Source organism: Caretta caretta, chromosome 25 (genome assembly GCF_965140235.1).
Source record: "Caretta caretta isolate rCarCar2 chromosome 25, rCarCar1.hap1, whole genome shotgun sequence".
Lineage (NCBI taxonomy): Eukaryota > Metazoa > Chordata > Testudines > Cheloniidae > Caretta > Caretta caretta.
The window spans coordinates 10845251-10864286 of NC_134230.1; the positions used below are offsets into that span (position 1 = coordinate 10845251).

The window sequence follows — 19036 nt, forward strand, 5'->3', positions numbered from 1 at the left end:
GGTCTCTCCTCCCTCCAGTTGAAGCGCCAAAGCGCGCGCCAACTCCCGGCCCCACCCCTACCCCCACATGATTGGCCGCGGCCCGCCCCGCCTTCTATGTGAGCGACAGCCCTAGGGCCAACCAGCCGCCGCGGAACCCAGACCCCCTCCCTTCCTCGAGAAGAGGGCGCGGCCTGCATGTGACGTTAGGCGAGAGGGTAGCAACAGTTGCCTCGAGACCCCGCGCGAGGCGCCATAGTGACCGTAGTCCTGGAGACTGTTACTTGCCAACGGTAGCAACACGCAGCCCCGGCAGCCTGAGCCCAGCGCAGCCCGGGGAGTCCGGCGGGGAGGGCAGGTGAGAGGGCAGGGATGGGATGGGGTCCCTGAGGGGAGGTGCCCCCACCCCCTTTGGGGTGCCACAAGACTGGCCATGGGGCTGGAGTGAAACTGGTTTTGGGGGCAAAGGGCAGGAATGGCTTTCGGTTTGTGCGGGGTGGAGGGGCAGGAGTGACTCCGATTTGGGAGAGGGCGGAGGGGGCAGGAGTGGCTCTGGTTTGTGCTGCGGGGCTGGAGTGACTTCGGAGGTGGGCGGGGGGGGGGGGGCTGGAAGGACTGGACTGAGGTAGACTAGTGTGAATCTAATTCGCGGGAGGGGGCAGGAGTGACTCCAGGTCGGGAGATGGAGGGGGCAGGAGTTGCTGGATTGGTGTAGACGAGTGTGACTCTAGTTCGTGGGAGGGGGCTGGAGTGACTGGTTAGTAGGAGAGGGCACTGAGGAGCCTATGGAGGGACAGGGAGGCTGGAGAGATTCTGGCTTATGTGGGTGGGGGCTGGACTGACTGATCTGGAGGGCTGGGGCTGGAGTGAATCTTGTTTGTGTGGCAGTGTGAGGGGACCTGGAGTTTATCTGATTTTTAGAGGAGGTGGGACTGGAGTTAGATCGGTTTGTGCCGTGGCTTTCTCCCTGGCTTTTGGCTGCATGTTATTTATTATTAATGTAACTTATTTTCCTGCTCCTCTTTGCAAACTTTTTCCTGTGGGCGTTGGGAGCTGCTGCTCAGAGATTTCTCTGCCCAGCCCCTGCCTGAGGTATTTTTGGTGGGGGAGGCTTATTATCAGATGATGTACGCACCACACTGGCCTTTTCTCTGTTTTGGAGAGAGCCTGCCACAACACCACTCTCCTCCCAACACTTTCTCCTGCCTTTTCCTTTTTAGTGAAATGTTGCCTTTAACCAATTGCATAGAGAAGGTGAATTAAGTGCTCTTACCCTTTCTCATAATACAAGATCAAGGGGACAGTCAGTGAAATGGAAAGGCAACAAATACGACATTGATTAAATGCTTTTTTTACCCAATGCATATGTAACCTGTGGAACTCACTACGGCAAGAGTTTAGCAATATTTTACAGAGGATTCGATAAGTAAGTAGATACTGAGAGCATCTGCTGTTTTCATTAGATAGGATGAGATTTTATAAAGTATCTCAACACTTGTGCTTCTGGGCATAAACAAACTTCCACTGATAGAGTTTAAGAAGAAACTTCCCCTGTGGGTAGATTATTCCTTAATTGTTCACTACAGAGTTTCTTGCACTTTCCTCTGAAGCATCCAGTTCTGGCCACTATGAAAGACAAGGATATTGGATAAAATGGAGCCACATTCCTCTGAAACATTTTTTCCCATTTTTTTTAAGGGTTTGGATTTTACATTTTTTCTAATTTTTCTTTCTTTATCTCATCTAATTTTAATCTCTTTCCTTTCTTTCCTATCACTCTTATTCTGTAACTTTTCCAGTAACCACCATCATGCAAAATGATTTAATAGGTTTCTTTTAAACTCTGTTGCCTTCTCTTTTAAAAAAAAAAGAAATACAAATCAGCCTTGGGACTCAAGTGTGGCATTGAGTTGTGTTTCTTTACCCTCTGGTTATCTTGGAGGTGGAAGAATTGATACAAATGTTAGGGAGTTCAAAACCTCTAATGATAAATTATTTCTTCCTATTTTTGTGCCCTGAATTTCATGTTCTGATGTTTTGTTTTGAACAAAAGTATTCCTGAAAGAACAATTAGTTGGTACATAGCACTGGCCAAAGTAACCCGTTCCTTCTTCTCCTTTTCACATTGTAAGTTTCTGGATGCATGGCATGAATGTAAATTAAAAAGAAGGAAAAATGGTAGCTGACTCAAGTAGCTTCTTTTTAAAAGAACTTGCATAAGCTTTGCTCCCTTTTTCCTCCTCCTCCTTTTCTCCTGGGTTTTTATATTAACTTCACATCTAGCAAAACTTGTTTGGTTTCCACCTGTCATTTATTTGATTCAATTCTCTGGAGCTAGCAAGTCTTACTCTCTGTTTTTCCTGCAGTTAGAGTAATATGTGAAAATCTTAATAGGAACTTTGTGAAGCAGGTGCAGGCTATTCTTCACTTGATTGCTCCTGTTTATTTTGAATAACACATGTTGTGATACACCAAATATCAGTGTAAGAGAAGATCCACCTCAAATGTGTCTATTTAAGACTGAGTTCCTGTAGACTGACTACATCATTCCATTCTTTAACTTAGATACTAAACATTCTACCTTTTTAATCTTCTTTTTTTTAAAGATGCAAAATCTTGTTTGTTTATAGTACTTGAGGTAGAACTGAGTGAATACCTGACAACAAATGATATAATTTATTTTTCTGCTCTTGGAATATCCACAAGCAGATTATTGACTTCTTCAAATACATTATTCAAGATTAACATGTTTTTGTTCAGTTTGTTTGAAAATTTATGAACTCTGATTGGACTAAGAATAGTTTCCTGTGAATATACAATAATTGCTACTCAAAATAACTTGATTAGTGGTGATTGGTTAGAAGGAAAGATAATCTTGTGCTTACAGCTTTGGATTTGGACTCCAAAGACCTTGCTCTAGTCCCTTAGGGTCAGGTTTTCAGTATCTACAATTGGAACCAGACTTTCAAAAGTACCTAGCACACAGTAGCTCCCCCTGTGATACTTATGGCTACATTTGAAAACCTGGTGCTGAGGTCTTTTTGAAAATCTTGATATTGCCAGCACTGTTCAAAAGTTATGAGAGTAATTTAAAAAGAAACCAACATTTCTTGTTTAAAATGTGCCTTCTGTTTTTAGAGCCTCTAGACTTCATGTTTTCAAGGTCTACTCTGAAACCATGAGGGCTAGAAATGGACTCTTTTTAAAGGAAAGGTAAGAGTCTCATGTAATCACCTGGCTTCAGGAATTGGGGCTTTGAGAAAAACAACAAATGTAGTGATAGTTGGCAACACTGACATATTTCTTTGTGACTTGGTTCCCAGTCTGTAAAATGGGAGTGATACTGGTGCTGAGAGGATGAATGTTCATGAGATCTTCCAGTACTACAGAGGACTGAGGGAGGGGCATAGAAGATTGCATGGTATTGTTTCTGTTCTCTGAAAGTCTACACAAGCCCTTCTGGGTTGGCTATTTATATGCACAAATTTGAAATTCACTTTCTGTATAATCTAGGGTATGTGACTTGGAAATTTGTTTTCTGTGAGGTTTTGTGCCAGTTCTGTGCATCTCTTAAATCTCTGCTTTATCACAATTATATAGGACCAGACATGGGGAAGTTCTGAGCACCCACAACTTCCACTGAAATCAAAGGATGTTGTGGATATTTGGTATCTCTCAGGATCAGACCCTTAAATTGCAAATTTATAACATCAGTGCTAAAGGGAAATAAATCACAGTTGCTTATATTTAACCCAGACTGTTTCTTTTTATCTTCCAGTCATATGATTTCTAAGCCAAACTTGTTCAGGACTGATATGAGACTGTCTCATCTCAATAGTTAACAACTGTTCCTTTTCTTGCTGGTTCAAAATTAATAATTGTATAGAAAAACAAATTACTTTGGTAGTTTTTAAATAGCTTGATATTTGTAAAACTCCAGAAGACTGACACATCTTAGCTTTAATAGAGATCTGGTTTCTTTTTTTAAATACAGACTGAAAACATAGATGACCTAATTTATATTTTGCGCAATTCTCCAGATTTAGTACTGAAAATGTTCTCTGAATCCAAAAGTATCTTGTGGAGCACAAAGACATATAATGATGAAGGCATTGCTGATTCAATAGCTTATCTTAATGCTACACTCTTCAGCAAAAGTTTCTGCTGAAGACTGCTGAGATATATTTAAACCAGTTTCCCCCTCTCTGCTTTTCTAGAAACAAATGCCAGCACAGTTAAAGTCTGGACACATGCCAGCTGGAGCAAAGTGCTGTCCTGAGTAGCCTGATAGGACTTGAAGTGGGGTGCTGAGCAGACAGTATAATTTCCTTGAGCATTGGTAACTGCAATCCTGTGATTTGAGATTATATTTCTGATATGTGAAACATATGGATTTTTCTTTTGTTCTGTCTGTGCTTTGAGACTAGGTATTTTGTCTTATTTGCACTGGCAATTCTTTATTCCTGTGTTCAAACACTCACAAATCCACCTTATTGTCTCAGAATGTACTGGCTTTCTTCAGTTAAACTGTCCCAGTGTCTGTGTAGCATGTGAACTAATTATGATGTGAATCCGTTCATGGACAACATAATATATCTTTTCAGGCTGAACCATGTACACGTTAATACATTTGGTAACTGGGAATCCTAATGTACAGAGAACCCACTTACAGAGAATTTGTGTTCATAATGAACAATGCAAGACATGAATTATTTCAGTGCACTGCACTGTGCGAATCGTATTTCCAGCTACAGGGAATCCTCAGCTTTGAATGAAGTTGTTCTATGAAAAACTTCTGTACTTTTGTCTCAGCTAGCTATTAAAGAACAAACAGAAAATACCAAAATTCTGTAGACGCCATTCAACTGTTTGTTTGTTTGTTTTTTTAAGTGTGTTGAGTTGCATTTAGACATATGATTTCATCTCTTCGATTAGTGAAGGAATTCTGTTACTTCCCCTTGTTTAAAGAATGTTCATATTTACTTATGACAGGGAGGTAGTCCTTTTTTTTTTCTGTATGAAGTTGAAGAGCAAGGGACACTTTTGAGGTGTGGTGATGAGAATAGAGGGAAACATTTCAGGAGATTTCTGTGCAATGTAAAAGTGGTAGGACTTCTGCCAACCATGACCTTAAATTTTTTTTTGATTTGTGTTCTGTTGATTTGGTGCTAGGTAGGGTTTGAAGATCTGTACCAATCATAATGGGATTAGATTCTTTTATTGTTCTTTAGAAGAAAGAAAGTTTATTCTCCCGAGCATATCATTATCTAACGTATATGCAGGAAGACTTCCCAGCATAGTTGACTTCCTACTATACTTGTGTTAATCTCTGCTAGAAATTTAGCCTTCTCAATAACTGGGCATTGCAGTTACACTTTCAAAGGGACCAGTATCACAAAACACTATGGTGAAGATGAGTGTGTGGAAGACATGTGCAAGAAGTGTAATGAATCATCTGTGGATACATACCCTATGTGGATATTTACAAAGTAACAGCAGACAAAGAAAACTGATGTTCGCACATTCATCTTGTTCTCTTTGGGCCATTTGTTCGAATAATTATTTAAATGAGGAATAGCTTTTGGGACTGGGGATAGACTCTATAGATGTGATAGTACGTGTGTCCTCACTGTCATCATGTACTATCAGTCATGATGAAGATGGACAGACTCTGCCAGATTCATCCCTGGTGTAACTCAGTGATGTTCTTGGAGTTACCCCAAGGGTGAATTGGGCTCACTTTTATTAACAAATACATGGGAGCTAACTTCCAAAATCTTGCCCTATGTGTGGGGAAATGCATGTAGATGGATCCTAGTCCAAAATTGAATGTAGTCATGATCTTTGTGTCAGAGTTGGTATGTTATCCATTCAACTTCAAAGAGTACAACTGATGAGACTGGTTTTTATTACCATCACAGCTACTTGCATGTTACAACTAAATCTTCTGATGGGCTTATTAGGTGGTCTTCTGATATTTAAAAAAAAACCTGGGAAGCTCTGATTTTTTTTAAGGGATGGCTGGTTCCTTTGAAAGGAATGTGTTTATTTTAGTATCTTTTGAAAATGGCTATTATGCTGAAAGGGGCTTTTTAGAGGCTATGATCATATTTTAGTGAATTTAGGCTGGAGCAACTGCACGCCTCTTAGCCACCCACCTGTATCCAGAATATCCAGAATGGCTAGTAAATCTAGAATCTTCAACCCTAAAGTGAGGATTAGTTACAGGAAAAGACATGGTCAGGATACAATATTGACCTTATGAAATGTTAAGTCTGCATACTGGAAACAACCTCCAGTGTAGTAAAGCATGTATATACCTACTGAATATATATGAATATGCTCTCTGTTGCTTCTGCCTTCATGGAAACGTTATTTTTCATTGTCTGTCTGATTCTTTGTCTGTATTTGTGTGGTTTATTTTGATACCCATTTAGTATGAATCATGTAGCTTTGGCTGCATCTGGCTCTAAACACAGATGGCTTCCCATTCCAGAACTAGATTTTAAAGAGTACCCAGCTCGTATGGAAGTCACGGGATGGAATTAAGATGGGTCCTGCATTAATGTACAAATTGCTGATGGAACTTACTTCTGCAGAGGTACTGGAGTTGCTAAAAGAAAGTGTCCTGGGTGACTTCATTATCTGTGTGTCTGACAATTCTTAATTATTTGTATTATGGTAATGCCTACAGGCCTCAATAAAGGATCAGGTGCCCCATTGTGCATGGCACTGCACAGAGACATAACTAAGGCCATGTCTTCTACGCTATGGGCACTATGGGGCTGTAGCAACCCTGTAGCGTAGACACAGACTACAGCAATGGAAGGAGTTTTTCCATCCGTGTAGGAACACCACCTCCTTGAGCAATGGTAGCTAGGTTGGCAGAAGCATTCTTCCATCAACGTAGCTGCATTTACACCGGGGGTTAGGTCTGCAATTTTTACAGCACTGAGCACTGTACCTACGTTGACCTAAGTTTTAAGAGTAGATCAGGCTTAAGAAAGTTCCTACCTCAGAGACCTGACAGTCTAGGAGTGTGACAAGATACAGCAATAGAAAAGGACAGGGGATAAGGTGAGGTAATAGTATGCTTAACATGTTCATTTTACCAAGTAGTAGCCTCAGCTCACCACCTGCCTAGGCATTGTCAGACAGCTCTTCAGAGTTAGCTTAAGATCCTATGGCCACCATGACAACCATGGGACTGTCCCAGATAGTTTCTGGCTCAACATTCAGCTAGCCAAACACTGGAATTTGGGTTTTGGGATGGAATTAAAGGTAACAGGGTAACTAATCTGTGGAACTTGCTGCTGGATGATATTGTTGAGGCCAAGACTTTTAGTAGGATTCAAAAAAGGTTTGGCCAAATGTGGTTAAGAAGATCCACATTTATGTTAGATGGGATGCAAAAAGAGATATAAACCTTCCTGCTTCAGAGCATCAGCCAATTGTTGACTGATGGGGGGCGGGGGTTGGGAAAACAAGGATTCCCCTATGGCACATTATTCCAAAGTGTTGAACTTTGGATGAGGAGGAGGTTGTTGTTTTGTACTTTTTCTCTGGAGCACTTTGTACTGGCCAGTGTCAGAGGCAGGTACCAAATTAGATGTGTAACTGGTCTGACCCAGTATAGCAATTCTTAGAGGTCATAGACTATCTCTTCAGTTCTGGGACCAGAGTAAAGGTCTTCTTTTGATAGCCATCCTCGGTGACTAATGGGAGTGTGCTAGGTTTCAGAAGTCTCTGAAGTAGAGCATTACCTTATCCACAGGCCACTCAGCCAGTGGATGGTGGGGGCATTTTATAATGAACTGTTATCCTAAACTATTGATGCAGTGGCTGTTGAAATCAGGGAAGTAGCCATTTAAATTTGCTGGTCACAATGGTATTTTGATTGTCTGCCACTGATGAAACAGGAGGAGACAATGATATAGCATTGGTGGCAGAAGTCTTTCTCACTGTGACCAATGGTATCACAAAAAGGTTTTGAAAAGATTATTTCATGGCTTTGAAGAAGAGTAACTTCACCTTCACTATAGCATAGCATTTGTTGGGCAGAACTGTACTGGGTGGTTAATCTAGCTAACTTGCATCTGGTGATGGCGTATCTCTCACTGAGGAATTTGCATGTTATTTTGCAGGTAAGGTTTCATAGAGTCTGCTTTAGCTATCTACCACTAACTTAGTAGAGGCCTGGGTTGCTGGCATAAAAGCTGAAGCTTTCTGCTTGGGTTTCAGCAGTGCCTCTCACTGAGGTTCTGGAGACAATGGAGGATGTGTGGGCTGAGAGTTAAATCCCTGTTTCTCTTGGCTGGGGTAAGCCAACATGGAGGTTCCAGAGCTTTACTGGAGTTGATTTTCAATTCTTACTTCAGGTGGGGAAAGATGTAGCATCTGCTAATGGAACAACTTTAGGTCTTTGTTCAGTTAATTGCTTGAGGACATCAACCTCTCCAGTTATCGTCTTTTCTCAAATATACCTTATCTGGTTGCATCTGACGAAGTGAGTATTCACCCACGAAAGCGTACGCTCCAATACGCCTGTTAGTCTATAAGGTGCCACAGGACTCTTTGCTTGTTGAAAAGCTGAGTGTGAAGAAAGTCCAGATTCCTTGGATTTCCTTGGCCCTATTTAATGAGAACTTCATCCTGAGTATGGTACAGAGATGAAGCCTGTTTTCTTTCTTATTATTAATTTGTATACTTTAGCACCTAACACCACTAGTGGTGTTAGGTGCTAAAGTTGTGCTAGGCTCTGTACATACACAGAATCTCCTCCTGGTGATAAATAAAGATCAGATATTTGTGCTGATTCTTTTAGGTCTGTCAGATGCCTCTAATACCATTGACCATGAAATATGGATGATGAGTTTGTAGAACCAGCAAGAGAAAATGGAATTGCTTGAGAGCTTTCTCTTCTTTGTGGGAGATCTCAGAGTCGTATTTGGGCAGCTTTTCTGCCTCTTCTGCTGAGTGTGTATGGGATTTAAGAAGGTTAGCAAGAAAGTGTGGGCTGCAGTATTTTCAGTATGCAGATGACACTCAACTCTATATTCTCCGATCTGTCATTTGGTGTAGAAAGACTTACCTGCTATCTAGATTAAAAGCTAGCTGACTGAGGCTAAACCCAGATAATGCTAGGTAATGCTGATAAGGTGAAGAAAGCACCAGAAGAAAGGGGAAAGATTATATCAGTCCCTCTGACTGCAGGAGTTTCTTTTTTATTCTCCAGAGGGTCTTCGTTATGGACAGTCTGGGCCACAGCTCACTGAGAGAAGCAGGAAGAAAGATTTAGCAAAATGTGGCAGATGGGCAAATCATCCTTTTGCTTATTTATTTTATTTTTTCCCTGCAGTGGCATTCACAAGGAAACTGAAGCAGGCAGCCAGATTTCATTTTTCTCTTAGGCCAGATGTAACGGTCAATGTAACTATCCAGATTCAGGAGTCTTTCAGGCAGGCAGTAAATTAATAAATTTCATTTATCTAGATTATGTTTTTGCTTGGCTAGAAAATAGAATTCTACACTAGCCTCTGATAAGGTGAAGATCACGAAAAATGCAAAGCAAGGAAATTCTGAGGTAAGACAGCACTCCTTATCTCAGCTCTCTGAAGGTTCTATGTGAGACTGCCCTTCTCTTTCCAACTCCTTCGTCCTGAGTTGTTTTGTGATGTACTGACAATAAAATCCTCTCTGTGCCTAAAGACGCTGTGTATGCGCACACGCATGCACACACGCACATTGATTCTACTAATCTCTTCTTCAATCTCTGAATTTAAACATATTTCCTATTTTGTTTCAAATCAAAATCCACCCAACACCTGAAATGTGGATCTTATCAAATATGCATGACCTTCAGGATGAACAACCATGGGGGGAGGTATTTCTTTAACAAGTGCAGATAATAAGAGGCAATAATGGCTTTTGGTCACCAAGTTAATTCTACAGAGCTACCTTCTGCCTGACAAATATTTATTCTTTTTAATATGATAGACACATTGCATTGTTCTCAAGGTTTGCACCAATGAGGGAAATGAAATGTCCTTGCTTTCACCCAGGTCTTGAAACCTTTACAGAAGTAGCAGCCTGCCTGCTGAATATATACTATATTTCCACAAAGGGTAGGAATAAATGGTCAGTTTTCACAGTGGAGAGAGGTGAACAGCAGGGTCCCCCAGGGATCAGTACTGGGACCTGTGCTGTTGAACATATTCATTAATGATCTGGAAAAGGGGATGAATAGTGAGGTAACAAAGTTTGCAGATGACATGAAATTATTCAAGACAGTTAAGTCAAAAGCTGACTGCGAGGAGTTACAGAGGGCTCCCACAAAACTGGTGACTGCACAACAAAATGGCAGATGAAATTTAATATTGATAAGTGCAAAGTAATGCAGATTGGAAATAACTGTGTGTGTGTGTGTGTGTACACACACACACATATACAGTGATAGGTTCTAAAATAGCTGTTAGCACCCAAGAAAGAGAACTTGGAGTCACTATAGATAGTTCACTAAAAAGTTCTGCTCAATGGTCAAAAAATGTCTAACAGTATGTTAGGATCTATTAAGAAAGGGATAGAAAATAAGACAGAAAATATCATAATGCCATTATATAAGTCCAGGGTGCATCCACACTTTGAATACTGTGTCCAGTTCTGATTGCCCCAACTCAAAAAGGACACAGTGGAAATGAAAAAGATTCAGAGAAGGGCACCAAAGATGATCAGGGGTATGAAATGGCTTCCATATGAAGAAAGACTAAAAAGATTAGGGCTGTTCAGCTTAGGAAAGAGATGACTAAGTAGGGGTATGATAGAGTCTATAAAATCAAGAATGGTGTGGGAAAAAATGAATAGAGAGGGGTCACCCAATTAAATTAATAGACAGCAGGTTTAATACAAACGAGGAAGTACTTTTTCATATAACGCACAACTAACCTGTGGAACTCATTGCCATGGGATGTTGTGATGGCCAAAAGTATAACTCTGTTCAGAAAAGAACTGGTTATGTTCATGGAGGTTATGTCCATCAATGTGTAACCAAGATGATCACGGTTGCAACCCCATACTCGGGCAACCGTAAGCCTCTGACTCAGAAGTCGTGAGTGGACAACAGGGGTGGATTACTCCATAATTGCCCTGTTCTGTACACTGACCCTGAAGCTCTGGTATGGGCCACTGCCAGAGACAGGGCAAGATGGAACATGGTCTGGCCAACTGTGGCAGCTCTTGTGTTCTTATGTATTTAAAGTGGAGGCTTTCTAGGTTTACTTCTTTTCCCAAACAGATACAAGTAAAGTTAATCCCTCTTCATGGTCCAGGCACCATCTGAGCCATTTGTTGCCCCCTGAAATTGATGATGTACAATCATCATTTATTAAGCACTGAGAATATGCTGGGCACTGTAAAAGTAAAGATAGCCCTGGCTTTGCAGTACTTACAGCCCAGGGTATTCAGACATTTTCTACCAGGCATAGAGTTTACTACTGGAATGTTGTTGTCTTCTATAAGATTCCTTCCAACAATACACTCAGCAATGTTTACGGACAGGGCCCTAAAAGACAGAACACTCTGGAAGATCCAGAGCAGGGAGATAACTGATGAAAAAATCAAGTTATAACAAACTCACTTTTTGCTTGAATCACAGAATTATTTGCTTGTACACTATGGCTATTAGAAGTTTATATAAGTTACTGGGCTTTAGGAGAATGTTTATATAAGTTACTGGTCTTTTAGGTGTGTTGAAAGTTCATTATTATAATAGAATTGTTATTATTGACTTGGTTTACTTATTCATAGTACAATTTTAATAAAGTGGAGTAAGTTGTTAAACAATTAAACAATTGTCCTTGGTATACATTCCTTAAAATGATGAAAGCCAAGTTGTCTATTAACACTCACTAGTGAAGGGGGTGAGATTTCAGTGCAGCCAATACTGGATATTAGTATTAGTTATTTAACAATTGTATATAGATAGTGCATTAGGTTTGCGTGGATTCTGGAATTTTGAAAGCAAGTGCAATGCCTAAGCATCATATATTAGAGGGATGTAACAAGCAGGAATAACTTTCTACAGATTCATTCTTTAGTGCTAATTATTAACTCAATTAAATAGCATTATCATTTTGTTATCATAGTGCTGAGAGGCCCCAATGGGGGATTGAAGCCATGTTATACTAAGCGCAGTACAGAAATATAATGAGACACAGTCCCTGCTTCAAAGAGCTTGCAATTTAAATGGACAAGATAGAGAAAAGAACTTCTCTTTGTCAGAGATGCTGGTTAATTCCCTTGTTCTAGCAGTAGTGTTTTGCTGGTCAGAGAAGCATCCTTATGGGATTGCAAGTCTCCATCCAGCGTTCTGCCTCTTTAACTGCCTGTGCTTAATCTTCCCTATTGATGGGGGTAACAGCTATAGACACAGCCTTTTAGTTATAGGGAGAAAGTGGGATGCATCCTAACACGCTGTCCTTTAGAAAGACAAATGTCTTTCGTGCTCATTAAGGTATAATCTAGTTGGAGTGTATAATACAGATAAACTTACTAATAACAAATAGACCCTCTTTAACCCCATGAGGGAAGAATGTGGAAAGTGAGCTTTTCTTTCTTTTTTTCCCTGGAAATAGGCAAACTTCAAATTAGAAATTCAAATTAAAGCAGTAAATTAGATATCTAAGATTCTGGTACATAATCCTTTATAAGTATACAGCACACTAGAGTGATGGCCAGGCTCATGTCTGTTTGTTTATTTGTCCGTAGTTATTGTAAGAGTGGATTGCAGTAGAGGTGAGTAGCAGATTGCTGGTTAATAGTCTCTGTAAATATATACTGTGGAAGAAACTCGGTGCTTTCCTGCATATGATCCAGGAGATGACAGTTGCACTTAAAAATGTGACATGCCTTATTACAATGTTCAGTTTTGTAAGATTGTTACTGATGCCTGATGGACAACTGCAGTTTGGCTCCCTGCTCAGCTATGTCATATGAGTTCTGTGTGCCTTGATCTGTAACATTTGGTTAATCATTGGTTCCTCCCCCCCCCCCCCCCCCCGAGTGTATCCTTACAGCACATTCGTTAATATAGATAAGCTGTGCAGATTCCCTGGTGATCAGTACCATAGAAAAGCCTAGACATATAATATGTATCTATCATTATTATTTATTATTTGTATTATTGAAGCACCCAGGTGCCCCAGCCATGGACCAGGACCCCATTGTGCTAGGTGCTGTATGAACCATGGAACAAAAAAGACAGTTCCTGCTCCAAAAAGCTGACATCTAAGCACATGTGGGATGTATGTTGCACCAAGGAGAGCAGGCTTCACCATCCTAAAGGATAAAGGGGGTTGTGAAACCTTCCTGAGCTGTGTACCAGGCAGCCTAGAGGCCCAATCCCCACCAGAGTTCCCCCTGAAGTCATGCTACTCCTCTCCTGCTTTGGGTTTTGCCTTAATGACACAAACTAGCCCTTAACCTTTCTGTGCCTCAATTTATCCATCTACGTACTAGAAAAAAATCAATGCTGCTCTACCTCCTTGGAGTGGGAGGTGGAAAGAGGAGCTGGGTTGGTTTGTGAAGGATTAATTAATGTTTCTAAAATACTTTTGAGATCCTTGGGTGACCAATGCTTTATCCATGCAGTGTCTGCAATAGCTAGTGCTTTGTAGTACCTAACGACAAAGCCCCAAACCATTTGAATGACCAATCCCTCTTTTCATACATTTGTAGATTTCTGAAACATTTACATTTTGGGCTGAAACTTTCCAGCTATATAATGGAAGTGTGTGTATAAGTGAGTATAAATGTTTGAGAAAAGTTTATAGAAAAGTTGACAGAACATAATATTGTATGGGCAAGCTTTTTCAAAAGATGAAAACAAAACACTGGTACATGAAACCGTTCTTAAAGCAATCTAAATAGAGATAATTATTTCCAATCTAGAATTATTTTCAATTCCTGTCCTAAAACAGCAATATTTCTTTTTCTAAATGCCATCAAATACCTGTATTCAGATATCATTCATACTGTAATCCTTATTCATGTTCCCTGAAGAATTATCTAATGCTTTGACATGTGATATGTCTCCTATTAGTTAGTCTATTGTTATGGAATTTATCATAGTTTTCATTTTGGCAGCTGTTTAGTTGAACTTATATTCTGATCTCAGACATGCAGAACATTGTTCATGTTATACATTCTGTGAATCCCTCTTCAAATTCTCCTCCACCATTATATAAGACTGCGGAATGTCATATGTAGACAATTTCTTTCTAAAATTTCATTTGTAGCTCCTTTGATTTTTATATCTCAGTTGTTATGGAATATAGACCCATTTTCCACTAAGTCTCAGGTTCAGATCAGTCCTATACTGGCAGTGACTGAAAGTCATTATTACTGACTAATAACTGGTCTGTGTGAAATGAGTTGATGATTTTCTACCAGGTTCCTAAGTGCCACTTATTCACCTCATAAAACCATGTTCATAGCACCATTGTTAGTACCCTCAGCAAGGCATGAATGGGTACGGAGCTTGAGCAACCCTCTTGCCTTTGGAGATGGTGCTTCCATGTCAGCACTGAGACATGTTGATGGGTTACAAAGCCCCATGGCTCACTAAGAGAGGTATGTAAGAAATAATAGGATCAACTAATGTAATAAACATCGTATGTACATTAGAAGTTTTTTCCAGAAACCTTAGTCTAGTAGGGTACAATGGGTTTAGTGTATTTAAAGCCAACAGTGGGTTGAAAACAAATTTTGGAAGGTAAAGAATTCTCTGTATTAATCCTGTTTTATGAGTTTATAAGAATACTTTATTGATTTTTCTCCTGTAGAAACACAATGTACAGACACAAAGAGGGATTTACAGAACAGGAGCTCAAGGCTGTGGGCCAGACTTTTCTGTTCTTCACAAATTGCTTCAAGCATCATTGCTATAATTTTCTTTAAGTAAGAGAACCAACAAAGACTCTTATAATAAATCACTTAAAATGTTTCCATGCATCTCTTTCTTGAGCAGCACCTTTGAGAAATCTCTCCATAGCTTTCTGAAAACATGTCAGAGGTTGAGACTAGCTGGCTCTGTGGCACATAATGTACTTGAAAAATACCTCTTATATTAATACTTTCCCCCAACAATGTGTCTATTCCCTCTGTAGTATCTGTCACATGAGCAATTTAACTGAGAGTACAAGCTAAAGAAGACTGTTGGTTTTGTCTCTATTTCTGGTTGAATATATATAGGTGCTTCTAAAGTTCACATCAACACTATATGTGTGATGAATGATTGACATTCCCTAACCCCCATTTCTGTTACTGTGCTGCAGTTTATATTTAGCTGTGTGCATCTGTGTCTTGGGTGATTTGGGATGTGAGAAATGGTCTGAAGAAAATAATTCTGGTGACTAAATCCATCCTTGAAATATACTTATGTCCTTTCAATCTTCAGCATCCTAGATTAGAATGACTAATTTCTATTCCCAAATACATTTGTTAGTCTCTGAGGTGCCACAAGGACTCGTTGTTTTTGCTGATACAGACTAACATGGCTACCACTCTGAAACCTGTTTCTATATGCTTCTGTGCTTAGGTCATTATGTCTTTAATTATAGATCAGATCTTTGAGTTCACATGGTTTTATTTTGTATTCTGATGGCTCGCAGCTTACACCAAATGTATATGCAGTCTAAAGTCATGTTAACATATTAAATATTACCTGAGTTGTTGTTTTTAAAAAAACCCTCTCCTCATTAATAATAAACAAATAATATAATTTGAGAGTGAACCTTGAGAGTAAACCTGATTTAATGATCTTGTCAATTAAAAATATGCACTTGATGAAAAGTGTCACAGAAGTAAAGAAAGAACATAGTTTCCCACAGGCAAGTATAGAGCAGTTTATCACATTATTTGACAATAACTTTACCTTTTCTTTAAGGTATTAGCTTGGGACTACTTCACAAGCCATATAAGCTTTAAGGGTTGACTTCAGAGGAGTGAAGTTTTGGTATAGCCTTCCAAGGGAAGCAGTGGGGGCAAAAGATCTATCTGGCTTTAAGATTAAACTCGATAAGTTTATTGGAGGAGATGGTACGATGGGATAACATGGTTTTGGTAATTAAATATTCATGGTAAATAGGCCCAGTGGCCTGTGATGGGATATTAAATGGGGTGGGATCTGAGTTACCCAGGAAAGAATTTTCTGTAGTATCTGGCTGGTGAATCTTGCCCATATGCTCAGGGTTTAGCTGATCGCCATATTTGGGGTCGGGAAGGAATTTTCCTCCAGGGCAGGTTGGAAGAGGCCCTGGAGGTTTTTCGCCTTCCTCTGTAGCATGGGGCACGGGTCACTTGCTGGAGGATTCTCTGCTCCTTGAAGTCTTTAAACCACGATTTGAGGACTTCAATAGCTCAGACATAGGTGAGAGGTTTTTCATAGTAGTGGTGGGTGAAATTCTGTGGCCTGCATTGTGCAGGAGGTCAGACTAGATGATCATAATGGTCCCTTCTGACCTAAATATCTATGACTATTATGCATGTATGTATGTAGACAGGCAGTGTGTGCGCGCCTACTCTGTATCTAAACTGTACCAGCTTTAATTATTTTATATTTTAATTTTATATAATTATTTAATAATTTTATTTATTTTATTTTATTATATTTATTTATAATTTATTTAATTTAATTTATAATTATTTTGTTTTATTCATTTTATTATTAATAATTATTATTATCATTATATTTGTTGATTTTCATAATTCCTTAGCTTCTCATACCATGTGATTTTATAAAAATGCAGGATTCTAACTCCTGTGGTTGTAGAGAAAAGCTTGAAAACATGTCCTGAGTATCCTAAAAGGCTCATAAGCCAGAAGGCAAATTTAAAAGAACCCAAAATGTTAACTTTTTTTAATCATGACTTTTCTGGGTTCTGACTCATGATTTTTGAATGCTTTAGGCTGGCAATAGTAGGTTCTGTTCCTGACTGTGATTCTGACTTGCTATTTGAATGTTAGGGTATTACTTATTGTCTCTGTATTTAGCTTTCCCAAATAATGGGGATACCTGTCTCATAGGATATTGTGAGGTTGAATTAATGTTTGTAGATTGTTCCTCACATGAAAAGTGCTAGACTTATTCTTAGATAAATTAGCATTATGACATTATTGGTGAATCTGCCTAAAATCTCATACTAGGATATTCATATAATGTTACTTCTCATACCACAGCACTCTGTATGTGACCTTGTAAATTACTGCTGCATATTGTGCACTTCAACCTAACACAAAAGATACTCTGGCCTTTGATCCTGCCCGGTGCAGGTGCGAGGTGCTGCACATATAAGTGCAACGTAAAAATGCTAAGCAAGACATGGAACACAGGGGGCTCCAGTCCTGCATGAATAGATGGGGAGCAACTGTGTGATGATTGCGAAGTTAATTCTGCTTAGTAGCGGGACAGAAGTCCAACAGGAGTTAAGTCTCCCCACCTCCCATGGCTCCGTCATGTAGACGCACAAGAGTCCAGGATGGGCTTGTGTGATCCACTCTCCTTTGTGGTGGTGGTGTTTTAAACGCAGGATAATAGAGAACAATTAACAATCAGATGGATGTCACCATTCTGAGAGGTTGCAGAAGAAGGTTGAAAGATTTTAATTCTCTATTCATAGGCAGTGGAAATTAAAACTGTCATGGGTGTTGTATGATAAGTACTGTCATTTGGAGTTGGGGAGTTAGTTTAAGAGTATTTTCTTTATTAAAAAAAGACAACCTACCTTACAGGCCATGTGGCCTAGTGGATAGACCATTAGATTGGGAATCAGGAGACCTTGGATTTATTGTAATCTCTGCCACTGGTTTGCTGGGTGACCTTGGGCAAGTCACTTCCCCATCCCATGCCTGAGTTTCCCCATTAAACCCATCTCTAAAATGGGAGTAATCTCATTAGGGAACCCTCCTTTACAGAGCATTTTTAAATACATTGACAAAAAGTACTACATGAGAGCTAGGTATTTTATTTATTTATTTTATTATTACAATGGTGAAAGATTTTAATTTTCAGTGCCTTTAAACGGTAAAGCCAGTTCTTTGTGTCCCACTTGTATTCTTATTTTCTTTACACTGGTATAAATGGAGTAAATAATTTGGCTTCAATGAATTTACACTTGATTTTACATCATGTTAAAAAGATCAGACTCTGGCCCTTCTGTTTTGAAAAATTGAGCTGGAAAAGGATTAGAAAAATCTACCCATTTGCCTAACAGAAGTGGGAAAGGCAGATGGTATCATCTGACATATCTCTTACTAAAGTTTATTTTGACTGAAGTCTGATATCAAGTAGCATCCAAACAAATATTTAAAGAAGATATTACCATATTTGCTGATTTATAACTGTGTTGCGATACTTAGCTTGAATTAACAATGGTTATAAACTTTTTTCTTATTGGCATGAATTCTATTTTATGTGTTAGTTGTTAACAGCAATTATTTGTGTGTAGTATTTTAAGCTAGTTGTTTCCTGCTATCACATTAATGTGAAGCATGTTTTCACTTTTCCTCCAGCTCAATGACTAACTCATCTCGAATTTGGAATTGTTTGTAAGTGGTTGCAGTGCAGTAAATATCTTTCTTCCCTTCTCCGCCACACTGTTTTTCAGTGTGGAATGCCTTGAATCTTCATCTCATAATCCATAATGGCATGGGGGATTAACATATAAAAGCAAACTAATAATTTTATTTTAAAACTTCATTATCAGTTGACATAGCCTGCTACTTGCAAAGACAGACAACTGGGCTGAAGGTCTCCAGAGAGATGTGATACTCTTAACATAGTTCAAATATCTTACAAATCTCGAAGCACACTTAGTACTCAAAATCACTTTTTTTAGATCAGGGTTTCTCAGCCTGTGGGTTGTGACCCAAAACTAAGACACTAGAATATGTCAAAGGATTGCAGGACTGGCTAGGCTCAGTTCCCTTCTGTAGGCGTTGCGACCTGGTGCACAGGATCACAGCACTTCTTAGATTTGGACCAGCTGTCCCTCTGTCATGACAG

General features: G+C 39.5%; 1 protein-coding gene across 6 annotated transcripts in view; it reads left to right on the forward strand.

Moving 5' to 3' along the window:
* Positions 1-221: 221 nt before the first annotated feature.
* RFX2 (regulatory factor X2) overlaps positions 222-19036 on the forward strand; it is a 100692-nt gene continuing 81877 nt past the window's right edge. The window contains exon 1 of one of the 6 annotated variants that reach the window (XM_048831178.2): positions 222-337. Coding sequence is in view for 4 of the 6 variants with exons in the window: in XM_048831181.2 (XP_048687138.1) it covers position 1405 (1 nt within the window). In the remaining 2 variants the exon portion in view is untranslated. Of the gene's footprint in view, positions 338-1175; positions 1406-3168; positions 3193-19036 lie in introns of those variants that run through there. The other 5 variants (XM_048831181.2, XM_048831179.2, XM_048831176.2 and 2 more) reach the window with 5 other exon arrangements.